This window comes from Vigna umbellata, chromosome 2 (assembly GCF_029865625.1).
Source record: "Vigna umbellata cultivar VRB3 chromosome 2, Vumbellata_1.0, whole genome shotgun sequence".
Classification (NCBI taxonomy): Eukaryota; Viridiplantae; Streptophyta; class Magnoliopsida; order Fabales; family Fabaceae; genus Vigna; species Vigna umbellata.
Genome location: NC_142166.1, coordinates 20977932 through 20989679, shown reverse-complemented (window position 1 = coordinate 20989679; position 11748 = coordinate 20977932). Strand labels below are relative to the sequence as shown.

The 11748-nt window shown below is 34.4% G+C and overlaps 2 protein-coding genes across 2 annotated transcripts; one reads left to right on the top strand and one right to left on the bottom strand.

Moving 5' to 3' along the window:
• LOC124821393 (kinase with adenine nucleotide alpha hydrolases-like domain-containing protein) lies at nucleotides 1-3548 on the top strand. Its single transcript, XM_088106407.1, has 10 exons — nucleotides 1-356; nucleotides 462-544; nucleotides 627-870; nucleotides 1020-1604; nucleotides 1700-1948; nucleotides 2035-2198; nucleotides 2319-2395; nucleotides 2469-2616; nucleotides 2769-2918; nucleotides 3007-3548. Exons 1-10 carry the CDS (start codon nucleotides 20-22, stop codon nucleotides 3244-3246), a joined length of 2277 nt encoding a protein of 758 aa, XP_087962533.1. The 5' UTR covers nucleotides 1-19; the 3' UTR covers nucleotides 3247-3548.
• A 7408-nt stretch (nucleotides 3549-10956) lies between these two features.
• Nucleotides 10957-11748, bottom strand: LOC148203592 (uncharacterized). Its single transcript, XM_088107670.1, has 3 exons — nucleotides 11488-11748; nucleotides 11203-11406; nucleotides 10957-11124 (listed from the first exon to the last, which is right to left on the bottom strand). The coding sequence occupies exons 1-3, from the start codon at nucleotides 11746-11748 to the stop codon at nucleotides 10957-10959; spliced, it is 633 nt and encodes a 210-aa protein (XP_087963796.1).

The window sequence follows — 11748 nt, the reverse complement described above, 5'->3', positions numbered from 1 at the left end:
AATGGCTTGCTGACCCGAGATGCAGGGTAACATTCCCCTACGACAGTTCGACACCACGGTCCTCGAGCACGATTCGTTCTATCTCGCCATTCCCAAGATAAAGCAACCAAACACGAGAGAGAGAAAAGCGAAAGAAAGAGAAAACGAGACAGAGAGAGAGAGAAAGCTCAAGGAGAAGAAGAATAACATAGGCACTCTTCCAATGAAGTTAATCGGCGACGGAGCCGATGGCCGGAAAGTACTCGTCGGAGTGAAATTGGATCCTTCCAGCCGCGAATTGCTGACGTGGGCGCTCGTCAAAGTGGCTGAGCCCGGCGACATCGTCATTGCGCTTCACGTCCTCGACTCAATCACTGGTCTCTCTCTCTCTCTCTCTCTCTCTCTCTCTCTCTCCTTTCTCTCTCTAATTCTAAGCTAGTTTCGTTCTTCATCTGAATCGTGATGTTTTTTTGTTGTTGCAGAGGGAACGGCATCGCTGTTATCTCTCGTGAAGACTTTCGACTCCGTTCTCGCCGTTTATGAAGGCTTCTGCAACCTAAAACAGGTTCGTTTCGCCATTAATTTTCCGTTTGGGTCAGGTGAAATAAATGTTTCGAAACTCTGTAACGGCGTTTGTGGCGTTTCAGGTTGGTCTGAGGCTCAAAGTGTGTCGCGGTGACTCGGTTCGGAAGGTTCTGGTGCAAGAGGCTAAGACGTTTGGCGTTTCCACGGTGATTTTGGGAACTTCTAAGTCTCATCACACTATTCGCTCGTCCGCGTGGGTCGCGAAGTACTGTGCGAAGAAATTGCCCAAGTGTATCTCTGTTTTCTCTGTAGATAATGGAAAAATTGCTTTCCGAAGAGAAGCTAATGGAAATTGTGGTGATCGAGGTTTTGATTTATTTTCCATTCTTTCTGCTTTTATTTTGTTTTTTTATGTAGTGCGTTGTTGTTTGATAATATGTGCTTTGTCTGTGAAATGTGTTTTAGTAAGGTCAGACAAAAAAAACGAGAATGATAGAGTTTTACTTTCGTGGCAGAAAAATCACTCGAAGGGTCAAGTTTGTCGCCAAAGTCGTTGGTGGTGTATACAAAGAAGAATCTGAAGACTTGCGAAAGTTGTGCATTGCAAGAGATTTCTGGGACTGAGTTTGAGAGAGGTTTGTGTGATGCTGTTGAGAAGGGTGATTCGCTTGCTTTGGTCCCGTTTAAGAAACTTGAAGATGGTCCTTGTTTTTCAGTTATTGTGGATAATTCGAAGCGTAAACCTGGCTGGTCACTGCTTCGCAATGTGTTTCATCACAAGAAGCATTCCCCAAAATCTTCCACGAAAAACACATATATTTTTCAACGGGCGTTGCGGCAGCCGAGTTTTCATTCTTCTGCTGTAGTCCATCCAGATCATAAACAAATTGGTATTGAGCAGATTGATGATTCCCCTCTCGATGGGGTGAGTGGTGCCATTGTGCCATTTGGATCTTCTACTATTTTTACTCCTCCCTCCATTAGCTATGAGTCGGGTAGCCTACCTGAAGAATTGTTGATATTACAAGAAAAGTACTCATCTTCGTGCACTTTACATAGTTTGCAGGAGCTTGTATCTGCAACCTCCAACTTCGCACCAGGTTAGCTTTTACTGCTTCAACTTACGCTTTTCAGTTTTTGTCTTGCTTTCTTGCTTTTGGGGGTTTTCTGATAGGTATTTTCTCAATTGTTTCAGAGAATTTGGTTGGCAAAGGTGGTTGTAGTTATGTTTACCGAGGATGTCTTCCAGATGGCAAGGAATTGGCCGTGAAAATTTTGAAGCCGTCTGAAAACGTGGTAAAGGAGTTTGTTCAGGAAATTGAGATCATTACGACTTTGTGCCACAAGAGCATAATATCTGTATCTGGCTTTTGTTTAGAGGGCAACCATTTGCTACTAGTATATGATTTTTTGTCAAGGGGAAGCCTAGAAGAAAACCTCCATGGTAGATATTTATCTGGTTTTGTTTTCTAGGGATTGCACAAATTTTCCATTCTAATTTGTCATTCTTTCTTGTACTTTATGACAAAGGCAACAAGGCAGACTGTAGTGCATTTGGTTGGCAAGAAAGGTACAAGGTGGCTGTGGGTGTAGCTGAGGCACTGGACTATCTGCATAATGGCTGTGCTCAGGCTGTTATCCATAGGGATGTGAAATCTTCTAATATCCTTCTTTCAGATGATTTTGAGCCTAAGGTATAGTAATACATTTTCTTTCCTTGCTCAGTTAGGTGACGACACTGTTACCTTGGAAACATCTTCTACTTGATTTCAGTTATACTTGTCCTTAAATCTATGTTTTTTTTTTCTCTTCAGCTTTCAGATTTTGGACTGGCTAGTTGGGGTTCATCTTCTTCCCAAGTTACTTGTACCGATGTAGCTGGAACTTTTGGGTCAGTATCTGTTCCTTCTTTGGATTGTTTACCTTCTTTTGATTTCCTCTTCTGAACAACATTTATCTGGCAGATACCTCGCACCTGAGTATTTTATGCACGGTAAAGTGACTGATAAAATTGATGTATATGCTTTTGGTGTTGTACTCCTTGAGCTTCTCTCAAATAGGAAGCCCATTAACAATGAATGTCCAAAGGGCCAGGAGAGCCTTGTTATGTGGGTAAGTTTTCCTTCTCAGCTATAAATTCAGCATGTAAGATTGTTATAACACCGTACTCAAATAAATGAAATGTGGACAAATATATGAACAAGACTTCCTGCATGTACTACATTCTATGACTTGACCCAAATGAGATTAATGACAATATCCAGGCAACACCAATATTGAAAGGTGGGAAGTTTCCTCAGTTGTTTGATCCAAACCTAGGCATTGAATACGATGATGGCCAGATGAAGAGAATGGTTTTGGCCGCTAGTCTCTGCATTAGACGGGAACCTAGACTGCGGCCTCAAATCGACCTGGTTAGTCTTTTGCCTGTGCAGAGACGCTCCATTCCATTCTTCCTTTCACTTCCTTTTGAATAATAGCCATGTTTGAATAATGATGCAGATATTGAAACTTCTTCGTGGTGATGAAGAGGTCACAAGATGGGCAGAACAAGAAGTTAATTCACCGCAGGAACTTGATGGTTTTGAGGAGGAACCAATTCCAACTAACATACAGTCCCACCTGAACCTTGCTTTGATGGATTTGGAGGATGATACGGTTTCTATAAGTAGCACTGAGCAGAGTGTCTCTTTGGAGGACTATTTGCAGGGAAGATGGAGTCGCTGTTCAAGTTTTGACTGACCACTTCATTTCGATACCATATTGGAATCAAATGTTTGTTTCATTTATTATTTTCGTATATCTTAGGTTAGATTTTAAATTCTGCGGTAGCGAAGATTAGGTCTTGGAAGAGAGGTCCAACAGCAAAAAGTTCTGCCCCCCTCCTTGACTTTTTAGCTGTATTCCCAAAAGCTTTTAGCAGTAAAAAACACATCGTTTTGGCTTTTGAGAGCAAATTCTAACGGGCTAATTCTGTAAAATTTTACAAAAAAAAAAATGTAAATTACATATTTCCCAATGGGAGATCGATGTCTTGCTTCTTAGTTGCATGGTGCCACTGCCTGCTTTTTTTATTTTTTTTGAAAACTACAATAACTGTTTCGATGTTTTCTTGTGTGAAATTGTGATTAAACTGAGCAGAAAAAATTGAGTTTAAGGCCACTTTCACTGGATTTAGATCTTTTATTATAGATGCAAATATAAAGGAAGTATTTATATGTAGCGATGCACAGTAAAGTTCGTTTCAACAAAAAAAATAGCGCTATGTTCCAGCTTAGGCATGTTTGGGCCTTACTGGTTTTCTCCTGCGAGAGTATTAATCAAATCGTCTTTATCAACATTATTAATCAAATCAGAGTTTAAATAAGGTTAGCGAATTAAGATGAATAAAATAGAATATAAAAACAAAAGGATTAACTAAATGCCTAACTCAAGAACTTAAAAAAATAACACCACTCACAATCATTAAATCCGAAATTAGTGAGATTCTAGTTAGCAAAATATTGAAATGGAATGAAATCTTACATCAACTAAAATGATTCTACGAAAAACCTTCATGCGATAGCCAGTGGAAAAGAGTTACAACCTTTCTTTTTCTTCTATTTCTTTAATAAATAAATAACCATTCCATTTAAATTACGTCGAATATAAGATTTGGAAAAATAATCTAATCTTAAGGATAAAGATATTTGAAAATGAATATGTAACTTGCTCATATAATTTGACCTAAATTTTGGTCTAATTAGCTTTGTCCGAAGTAAATTAAATTAACTTTCAGATGTCATGAGAATGAGTTTAATTAGACACGAGTCCGTAGAAATATGACTTGATTTTTATTTTTAATTTTAATGTTCAACTTATAATTTCATCATAATATTATAGGTCCGTTAATCTTATATAGCATAAATAACATTAAAATAATATAAAAAATTATAAATTAAATACTAAACAATATAAAAACTTACATTAATGCTATAAAAATTAAACTAAGGTCCAATCAAATTAAATAGCAAAAGCGTCCCAAACCAATCCAATTATACACAAAAGAAATACGTCAGATATCATAGAAATTATAGATAAAAATGTCAATTCATTTGAGAAACTTACATATACATTAACTTGTAGACTGGAAATGAGTTCATGTTTCCTGGACCCAGAATATTTTTTAAATATGCATTTTTGTCCCTTTGTCATACGGTAGTTTCATCTTGCACCTTCGTAACTTTCTTCCTGCACCTTCGTAACTTTTTTCCTTTTTTCTAAAGGATTTTTGGATTGTGCAATCTTGAAAATTTTAATTTATAAGTTTTTCAAATTGTATAATTTGAAAATAAAAAATAACTTTCAAATTTATAATCTAAAAAATGAAAATAACTTTCCAATTATACAATTCAGAAGCTACAAAAATTTAATTCATTTGATTTTTAGATTGTCTTTTTTAAGGAAAAATTGTACGAAGTTCTTTTTTCTTTCATATATCATAATTCATGAGTCAAAAATGAGCTGTGAATTATGCACTCTGAAAAAAGAAAAATGAAAAAAAAATTATGAGAATGCAAGCTATGAAAATATATTTGATTATAATGGAGTCTAACTAATAAATCTCCTGAAACACGTATTCGTATCCATCGTATAATTTTTACATTATGGGTTTTTTGTTGCGTTTATTGAAGAAGTTAGGTGACAGTGACAAAACGATGGGTGATGTTGGGTTGAAATTGTGTAAAAGATCCATTGGAAGTGATCGGTGGGGTGAGACTGATCTGTTTTGGTGCTGCAAAGAGTTTCATATTGTTGTGTCTGAAGAAGAATTTGGATTCATCTATACGAACAAGTTTTCCGAATTAGTCTGTCCAAAAAAGAGTTTCAAATTCTGTGATTGCTTCCCATAAAGATTTTGGTTTGTTTTATATGGATTGCTCTATCCAAAACATAATTCTATATTACTCTATGCGGAATTCTTCTTCAGATTGTTTAAGAAAACATTACTTGCATGGTTTCCATTCATGTCGTCACATTTGGAAAAGTAACCCTGTTCCAGACCAAACGCATGTAATTTAATTCTATATCTAGTTATCTTATTTATTTATTTTTTTATATATATTTTTACTTAGTTAAGTATATTTTTATAAAAAGACTTAATATGCTTAAATCAGCATTAACATGATTTAAATTTGTTTTGAGCGGTGATCTTTCAAATAAAAAATTATTCAGATTTTGATACATGATACCTAACACTTCTAGACAATATTAATATCAATTTAATTGAATGATGATATTAATTTATATTTAAAAAAAAAAAATAAAACTTAGTTAATTTTTTTTTAAAAAAATAAAGAACTCAATTAAGTCAAAAATAAATATAGAGCCTACAAAGAATAAAAATTTTAAATATATGAGCTAAATATTAATTTAGTCTTGATGATATTTACAAATTTCAGTTCAATCTTTTATTTTTTAATATATTATATATTATGATTTTCATCATTTAAATTTAGATTAATTTGTTACTTTTCAAAATAATAATATTTTGAGTTAGGATATGATTCTAAATTATTATTTAATGGATGTGAATCTTGTTTTATTAAATTCATCAACATGAAAACTAGAATTTAGCTAATGTGAAAAAGAAAACATGAATTTTTGTAACAATTGATTAGCTGTGACAACATCTTGGAAAAATGATGAGATCTTTTTCGTTATTTGTGAGACTCAATTTTCAAGGTAAACTAGTTTTAAACTTGTATTTACATATAATTACTATGTTTATTAAAAGAGATTTAGAGGAAAAATATAATAAATATTTTTAAGTTTATAATTAAGTTTTGAATAAAATTAATATGAAAAATTAGTAATAGGTTTAGAAAGTTAATATATATATATATATATATATATATATATATATATATATATATATATATAACTAGTAGATTTTGTAAAAATTCAAAGGATAATACATATAAACAAAGTTATAGAGTTGATCTTCTAAAAATATAAATGATATGTAGAAATATATAAAATCGATTCGTTAAAAATATAAATTGGTATATGAACAAAATGATTTAATGTGTATGGTTAGACTTGCTTAATTAGTGCATTGAAAAACTCGTATAATATCTATTGTTAGACTCATATAATTAGTATATGGATATACTCGTCTAATGTGTACTGCTAGACACATTTAATTTGTATATGGATTGATTCATCTATTGTATATTACAATATTCGTCTAATCAAATAATTGATAGAGTCATCTTATGTGCATTAGTAGAGTTACATAATATGTGTATGAACAAACTTGTTTAATGTATATTGCTAAACTCGTCTAATCAAAGTATGGATAAACTTATCTAGTGTTGTTGCAAGACTTGTCTGATCAACTTATGAACATACTTGTCTAATGTGTATTCTTAGACTCATCTAATCAATGTATGGAATGAATCATCTAATGTTTTCTGTTATACTTATCAAATAAGTCCATATATAGACTCGTCTAATATGTATTACTAAACCCGTCTAATGTTTTTTACTATACTCATCTAATCAGTGTATGAATAAATTCGTCTAATATGTATTGTAAGATTCATCTTATTATTGAATGAACAAAGTTATCTAATATATATTAAAGACATATTTAATTTGTGTATGGAAAGACTTGTTTAATGTCTATTGCTAGAGTCGTCTAATAAATATATGAAGGAATCATCTAATATGTTTTGCTAGACTTGTCTATTGAGTACATCGATAGAATCGTTTAATATGTATTTTTTCTAATCAATATATGGATACACTCATATAATGTGTATTGCTAGACTCGTATAATCAGTTTATGTTTAGACTCGTGTAATTGTATTGCAAGACTCGTCTAATCAGTAAGTGGACAAACTCATATAATGTGTATAATAGACTCATTTAATTAGTGTTTGGATATACTCATTTAATCAATGTATGTGAAAATTTGTTTAATGTGTATTGCAATACTCATATAATCAGTGAATGAATGCACTTGTCTAATGTGTATTAATAGACTCGTATAATTTGTGTATGGATAGACTTGTGCAATGTGTATTGCGAGAGTTGTCTTATTATGTATGAACAGACTCGTTTAATAGGTATTTCTAGACTTGTCTAATCAATGCGTAAAATGATTTGTCTAATGTTTTTTCTATACTCGTCTAATGATTGTATGAACAAACTCATCTAATGTGTATTGTTAAACTTGTTTAATTACTTATCGACAACCTATGAATTGACTCGTTTAATAGGTATTTATAGACTCGTCTAATCAATGGGTAAAATGATTTGTCTAATATGTTTCTATACTCCTTTAATGATTGTATGGACAAACTCATTCAATTGGGGCAACTTTGTGGGTCTCACACGTTTTTCTCTCACCATTGACATTCGTAGATCCATACCCCTATACTCATTTTCCCAAACACCAAACTGGGCAACTTTTTGGGTATCTTGTATTCGTGTGGCTATCCCAACCTCCTCAAAGCTCTTTACAAACATCTCTTTCTACCCTTTCACTTGTCTGCAAATTCTAGCACATATGTACTGATGTCGTAAAAGAGAAAGTCAAAGCAATGACGATCTCAAACATTAGACCATAGGATGTATGTCATTCTCACTTTTATAAAATATTGAAAATAACAAAAGTTTGATTAGTGCAAAGAGAACAATTGACTCATATGTAAAAAAAAACAAAGCAAAAAGAAATCAAAACATAATTAGTTTCTCATCATACATTCATGCATGTCCCTATCCATTCACTTTAAATAAATATTCATGCAAGACCATTCAAATACCACAACATCATAATGTGAGTAAGCATAATCATGCAACACACCTCTTCAATAAAATTGGTTTTTAGAAATAAGAATGATATTACAAAATTCACCTTAAGCCTAGTTTCGTCTGGCACCTGTATGCGCAATTTTGTTTGGCAACTATAAGCCCAAATTGTCTAGCACATGTAAGCCCATTTTATCTGGCACCCCAAGCTTAGTTTTGTCTGATACCTTTAAGCCTAGTTTTCTAGCACTTTTAAGCCCGATTTTGTCTAGAAACTATAAGCCCATTTCGTCTGTCACCTATAAGCCCAGTTTCGTCTGTCACCTATAAGCCCAGTTTCGTCTTGCATCTGTAAGCCCAGTTTTGTCTGGCAACTATAATCCCAATTTGTCTAGCACCTATAAGCCCAGTTTATCTGGCACACCAAGCCCAGTTTTGTCTAACACCTTTAAACCAGTAGTGCAAAAAGAGCTTTTAACGTATGTTATTTTGACCTTTTAATGTCAGATCCAGACTCGACGTCTTTGTGGGTGACGTTAATCAGACGTCGGACTATAATCACCAGACGTCTATATAGACGTCGGTCTGTATACACCAGACGTCAGAATTGGATGTATCAGACGTCTATATAGATGTCGGATGTATCTGTGTTCGATGTCTATAAACCTGGAACGTTTTGTCCACTGTAACTCATTGGACGTCTGTTTGTGCACTAACAGACGTCTATAGACGTCGGACATGACATTAACAGATGTATACTGGTTTTTTTTTTAAAAAATTAATTTATTTTTACAATAAAACCACACTTGAAAAACATAAAATTGTCCCAGAACAATATACTATAATATATATATATATATATATATGCGTTTCAACTAAAGAAAGTTCTAATTAATCTAAAAAACAATCCAATACCAAAACTATCAAAATATAAACATAAACTAAACCTAAGTAATGTTCAACAACAAATATAAGTGTTCCTAGCTCCACCTCTGCAGAAGATAAGCTGTCAACTCCTACCTTATCTGCCTAATTGTGTCCTCTGGTATAGGAGATGTAGTCTTGAAGCGCTGCAAAATGAAGAAAGATTCAATATGGTTTCATATATGTTCAAAGATGAATTTGATTTGTAATGTATTGAAGGTATGCATCATCACCTCATTCCAGTCATCTGTAATGGCAGCTTGAATGATGGTCTTAATCCAAGACATGACATAGAAACCACATTCCCATGAATCTAGCTGCTTGTTACACTAAAATGACAAATTAAATAGTCAATAATTTAGATCATTCAATAATATAGAAAATGAATTAGAACTATAAATGACTTACAACCTTTGGATTAAAAACTTGAACTAGTTGACCTCGGGATTTACCCATAACTCTATTTAGATTGAAAACACAAAGTAAAATTAATATAACTATATTTATAATAAAAATTTAAGGTCAACATGAAATTCAAAGTCTTTTTTGGAGAAACACTTACCCTTGAAGTATGTTTCTCAAGTCATTTTTCATCTTCCTGTGTAGCAAACAAAACCATATAATTTTACCTTGTTTGGGAATGATGACCATCAGCTGCTAGTGAAACCTATCATTAATCATAAATAGTTAGTAAACTAATTAAGTAAACTTTAATGAACTTTTACATAAAACAAAACATACCCATCAATGTATGGCACAAAGTATACGTCTCTATTTGACTCAGCCATCCATGATTACAAATAATATTGTTTGCTTTCAAGTGTGTTACCAGAAGCTTGAATGGTCTGAGGTTCAATAGTTATCAATAAATATTTTTAAATTTAACATATAAATACTAATAATAAAAATATTATACCTGTGGAGTAGCAATGTGTGACATGATCAATGCTCTAGGCCAGGTTATAAATGATCATATGGCCTCTCCCAAAAAATGAATTTCTGGAGTGGGTACAGGCACCTGAGCCTGGGGATCCTGAGCCTCGTCAATCGTCACACACACGTGCTGGGGTAATATGGGAACACCATGAATAGTCTGCCTCCCTCAAGTAATCGTCCGACAGCCACAATGCGTGAGGGATCCCCATCAACCAACAGCTCATATTGACCATTATACTCAGTAGGTTCTACAGCAGAGCATGATCCTCCAGTGCTGACACGAGGTGCTATGGGAGCTTTAGTGGGAAACCTCATGGTGTCCTGCGTCATGGAATGCAACTTCTCTTCAAGCGCTCTTTGTATTTCTTTTTGTTCTTGTAGCTGCTCCATGAATCGTTGCTCCATTGATCTCATGCTTTGGTTGAGTCTTTCCTTCCACTGAAGATTCATCTGCCTTAGTACGTCCTGATTCGTTGTTTGAGTGTTTTTTTGTGTAGGACCAAAGTAGTCACGAAGACCAATCGACCTTGGAGCTCCACAAACACGTCTTGGGTGCTCAGGCTTTCCAATGGTCGTTGTTAGAATGTCGACCCTACCTTGGCCAACAAATGTTCCCTGAGTCTGCTCCTCAACCAACTCATCCTGCACATAAAAAAAAAACTTTGTTACTTAAAAGACATGCTATGATAAATACACAATCAAACAATGTTTAGAATTTGAACTTACAATTCTTTGTAAGATCAAGGCAGCTGAGGAAGATGTCATGTTCCCATCAGATTTAGTCCGAGCAGTCTTTCACAGCTCGTAACTAGCAGGTGCAGGTGCTAGGTCGGGGGACTCAAGCCCCAAGGCCTCCGGTCGACCATTTCTAATTTTCTTCTCAAGTTTTGCATAACCACCTCGTGATAACAAGTGTGGTGCATCATTTAGCCTTTGCCTTTCTTGGGCGGCTAACCTTTTACCCTGTGAAACCATGTATATTCGTAAGTGTAAAATCATAATAAACTTCATGAAAGACTTTGTAGATGTTAAGAAACATACCTTCCATTCCTCAGACTCTCTAGATGCACGAAACTGCATGCACTCCTCCTCTGTGAAGGTATAATGCTGACATGGATTCTCATGTTGTCTGTCTCCAAAGACATATAGACGTGTCAGCCTTGTCTTGAAATCCCTCCATCTGATCGCTATATGCGATAACACTTTCTTTCGAATCTGTCTAGTGTTTGGAATATTATAATGTTGCTGTTTAAAACAAAGAACATGTTAAATGACATAATAAGATCAAACAAAAAAGTATATCAAATTTCTTTTAAGTAAACATACCTGAATATATTGCCATAAGAGGTTCTTCTCGATCTCTGGGACGTCATTCCAAGATGCATGAACGATAGAAACATGACTTTTTGCTAACTTACCCAGATAGCTCCTAAACCTATCAGCATTTGCCCCTGATGGCACACCTGATATGGGGTCAATGTCAACATGTCTCCTCTGTCCATCAACTCGTCTGGATGTCACATCTGGCAATCGTGTGACGCCTCGACCACGTCTGGTATGTCCTGATCCGGAGTCTGAGGTCGACAT

Excerpts from the sequence above, each read along its gene's own strand:
- LOC124821393 (XM_088106407.1), top strand. The coding sequence starts at position 20 with ATGCAGGGTAACATTCCCCTACGACAGTTCGACACCACGGTCCTCGAG. Across the intron at positions 357-461 it reads CGTCCTCGACTCAATCACTG|AGGGAACGGCATCGCTGTTA; the intron begins GTCTCTCTCTCT and ends TTGTTGTTGCAG. Across the intron at positions 2,617-2,768 it reads AGGAGAGCCTTGTTATGTGG|GCAACACCAATATTGAAAGG; the intron begins GTAAGTTTTCCT and ends GACAATATCCAG.
- LOC148203592 (XM_088107670.1), bottom strand. The coding sequence starts at position 11,748 with ATGTCGACCTCAGACTCCGGATCAGGACATACCAGACGTGGTCGAGGC. Across the intron at positions 11,407-11,487 it reads TCTTATGGCAATATATTCAG|CAACATTATAATATTCCAAA; the intron begins GTATGTTTACTT and ends TGTTTTAAACAG. Across the intron at positions 11,125-11,202 it reads GAGAGTCTGAGGAATGGAAG|GGTAAAAGGTTAGCCGCCCA; the intron begins GTATGTTTCTTA and ends ATGGTTTCACAG.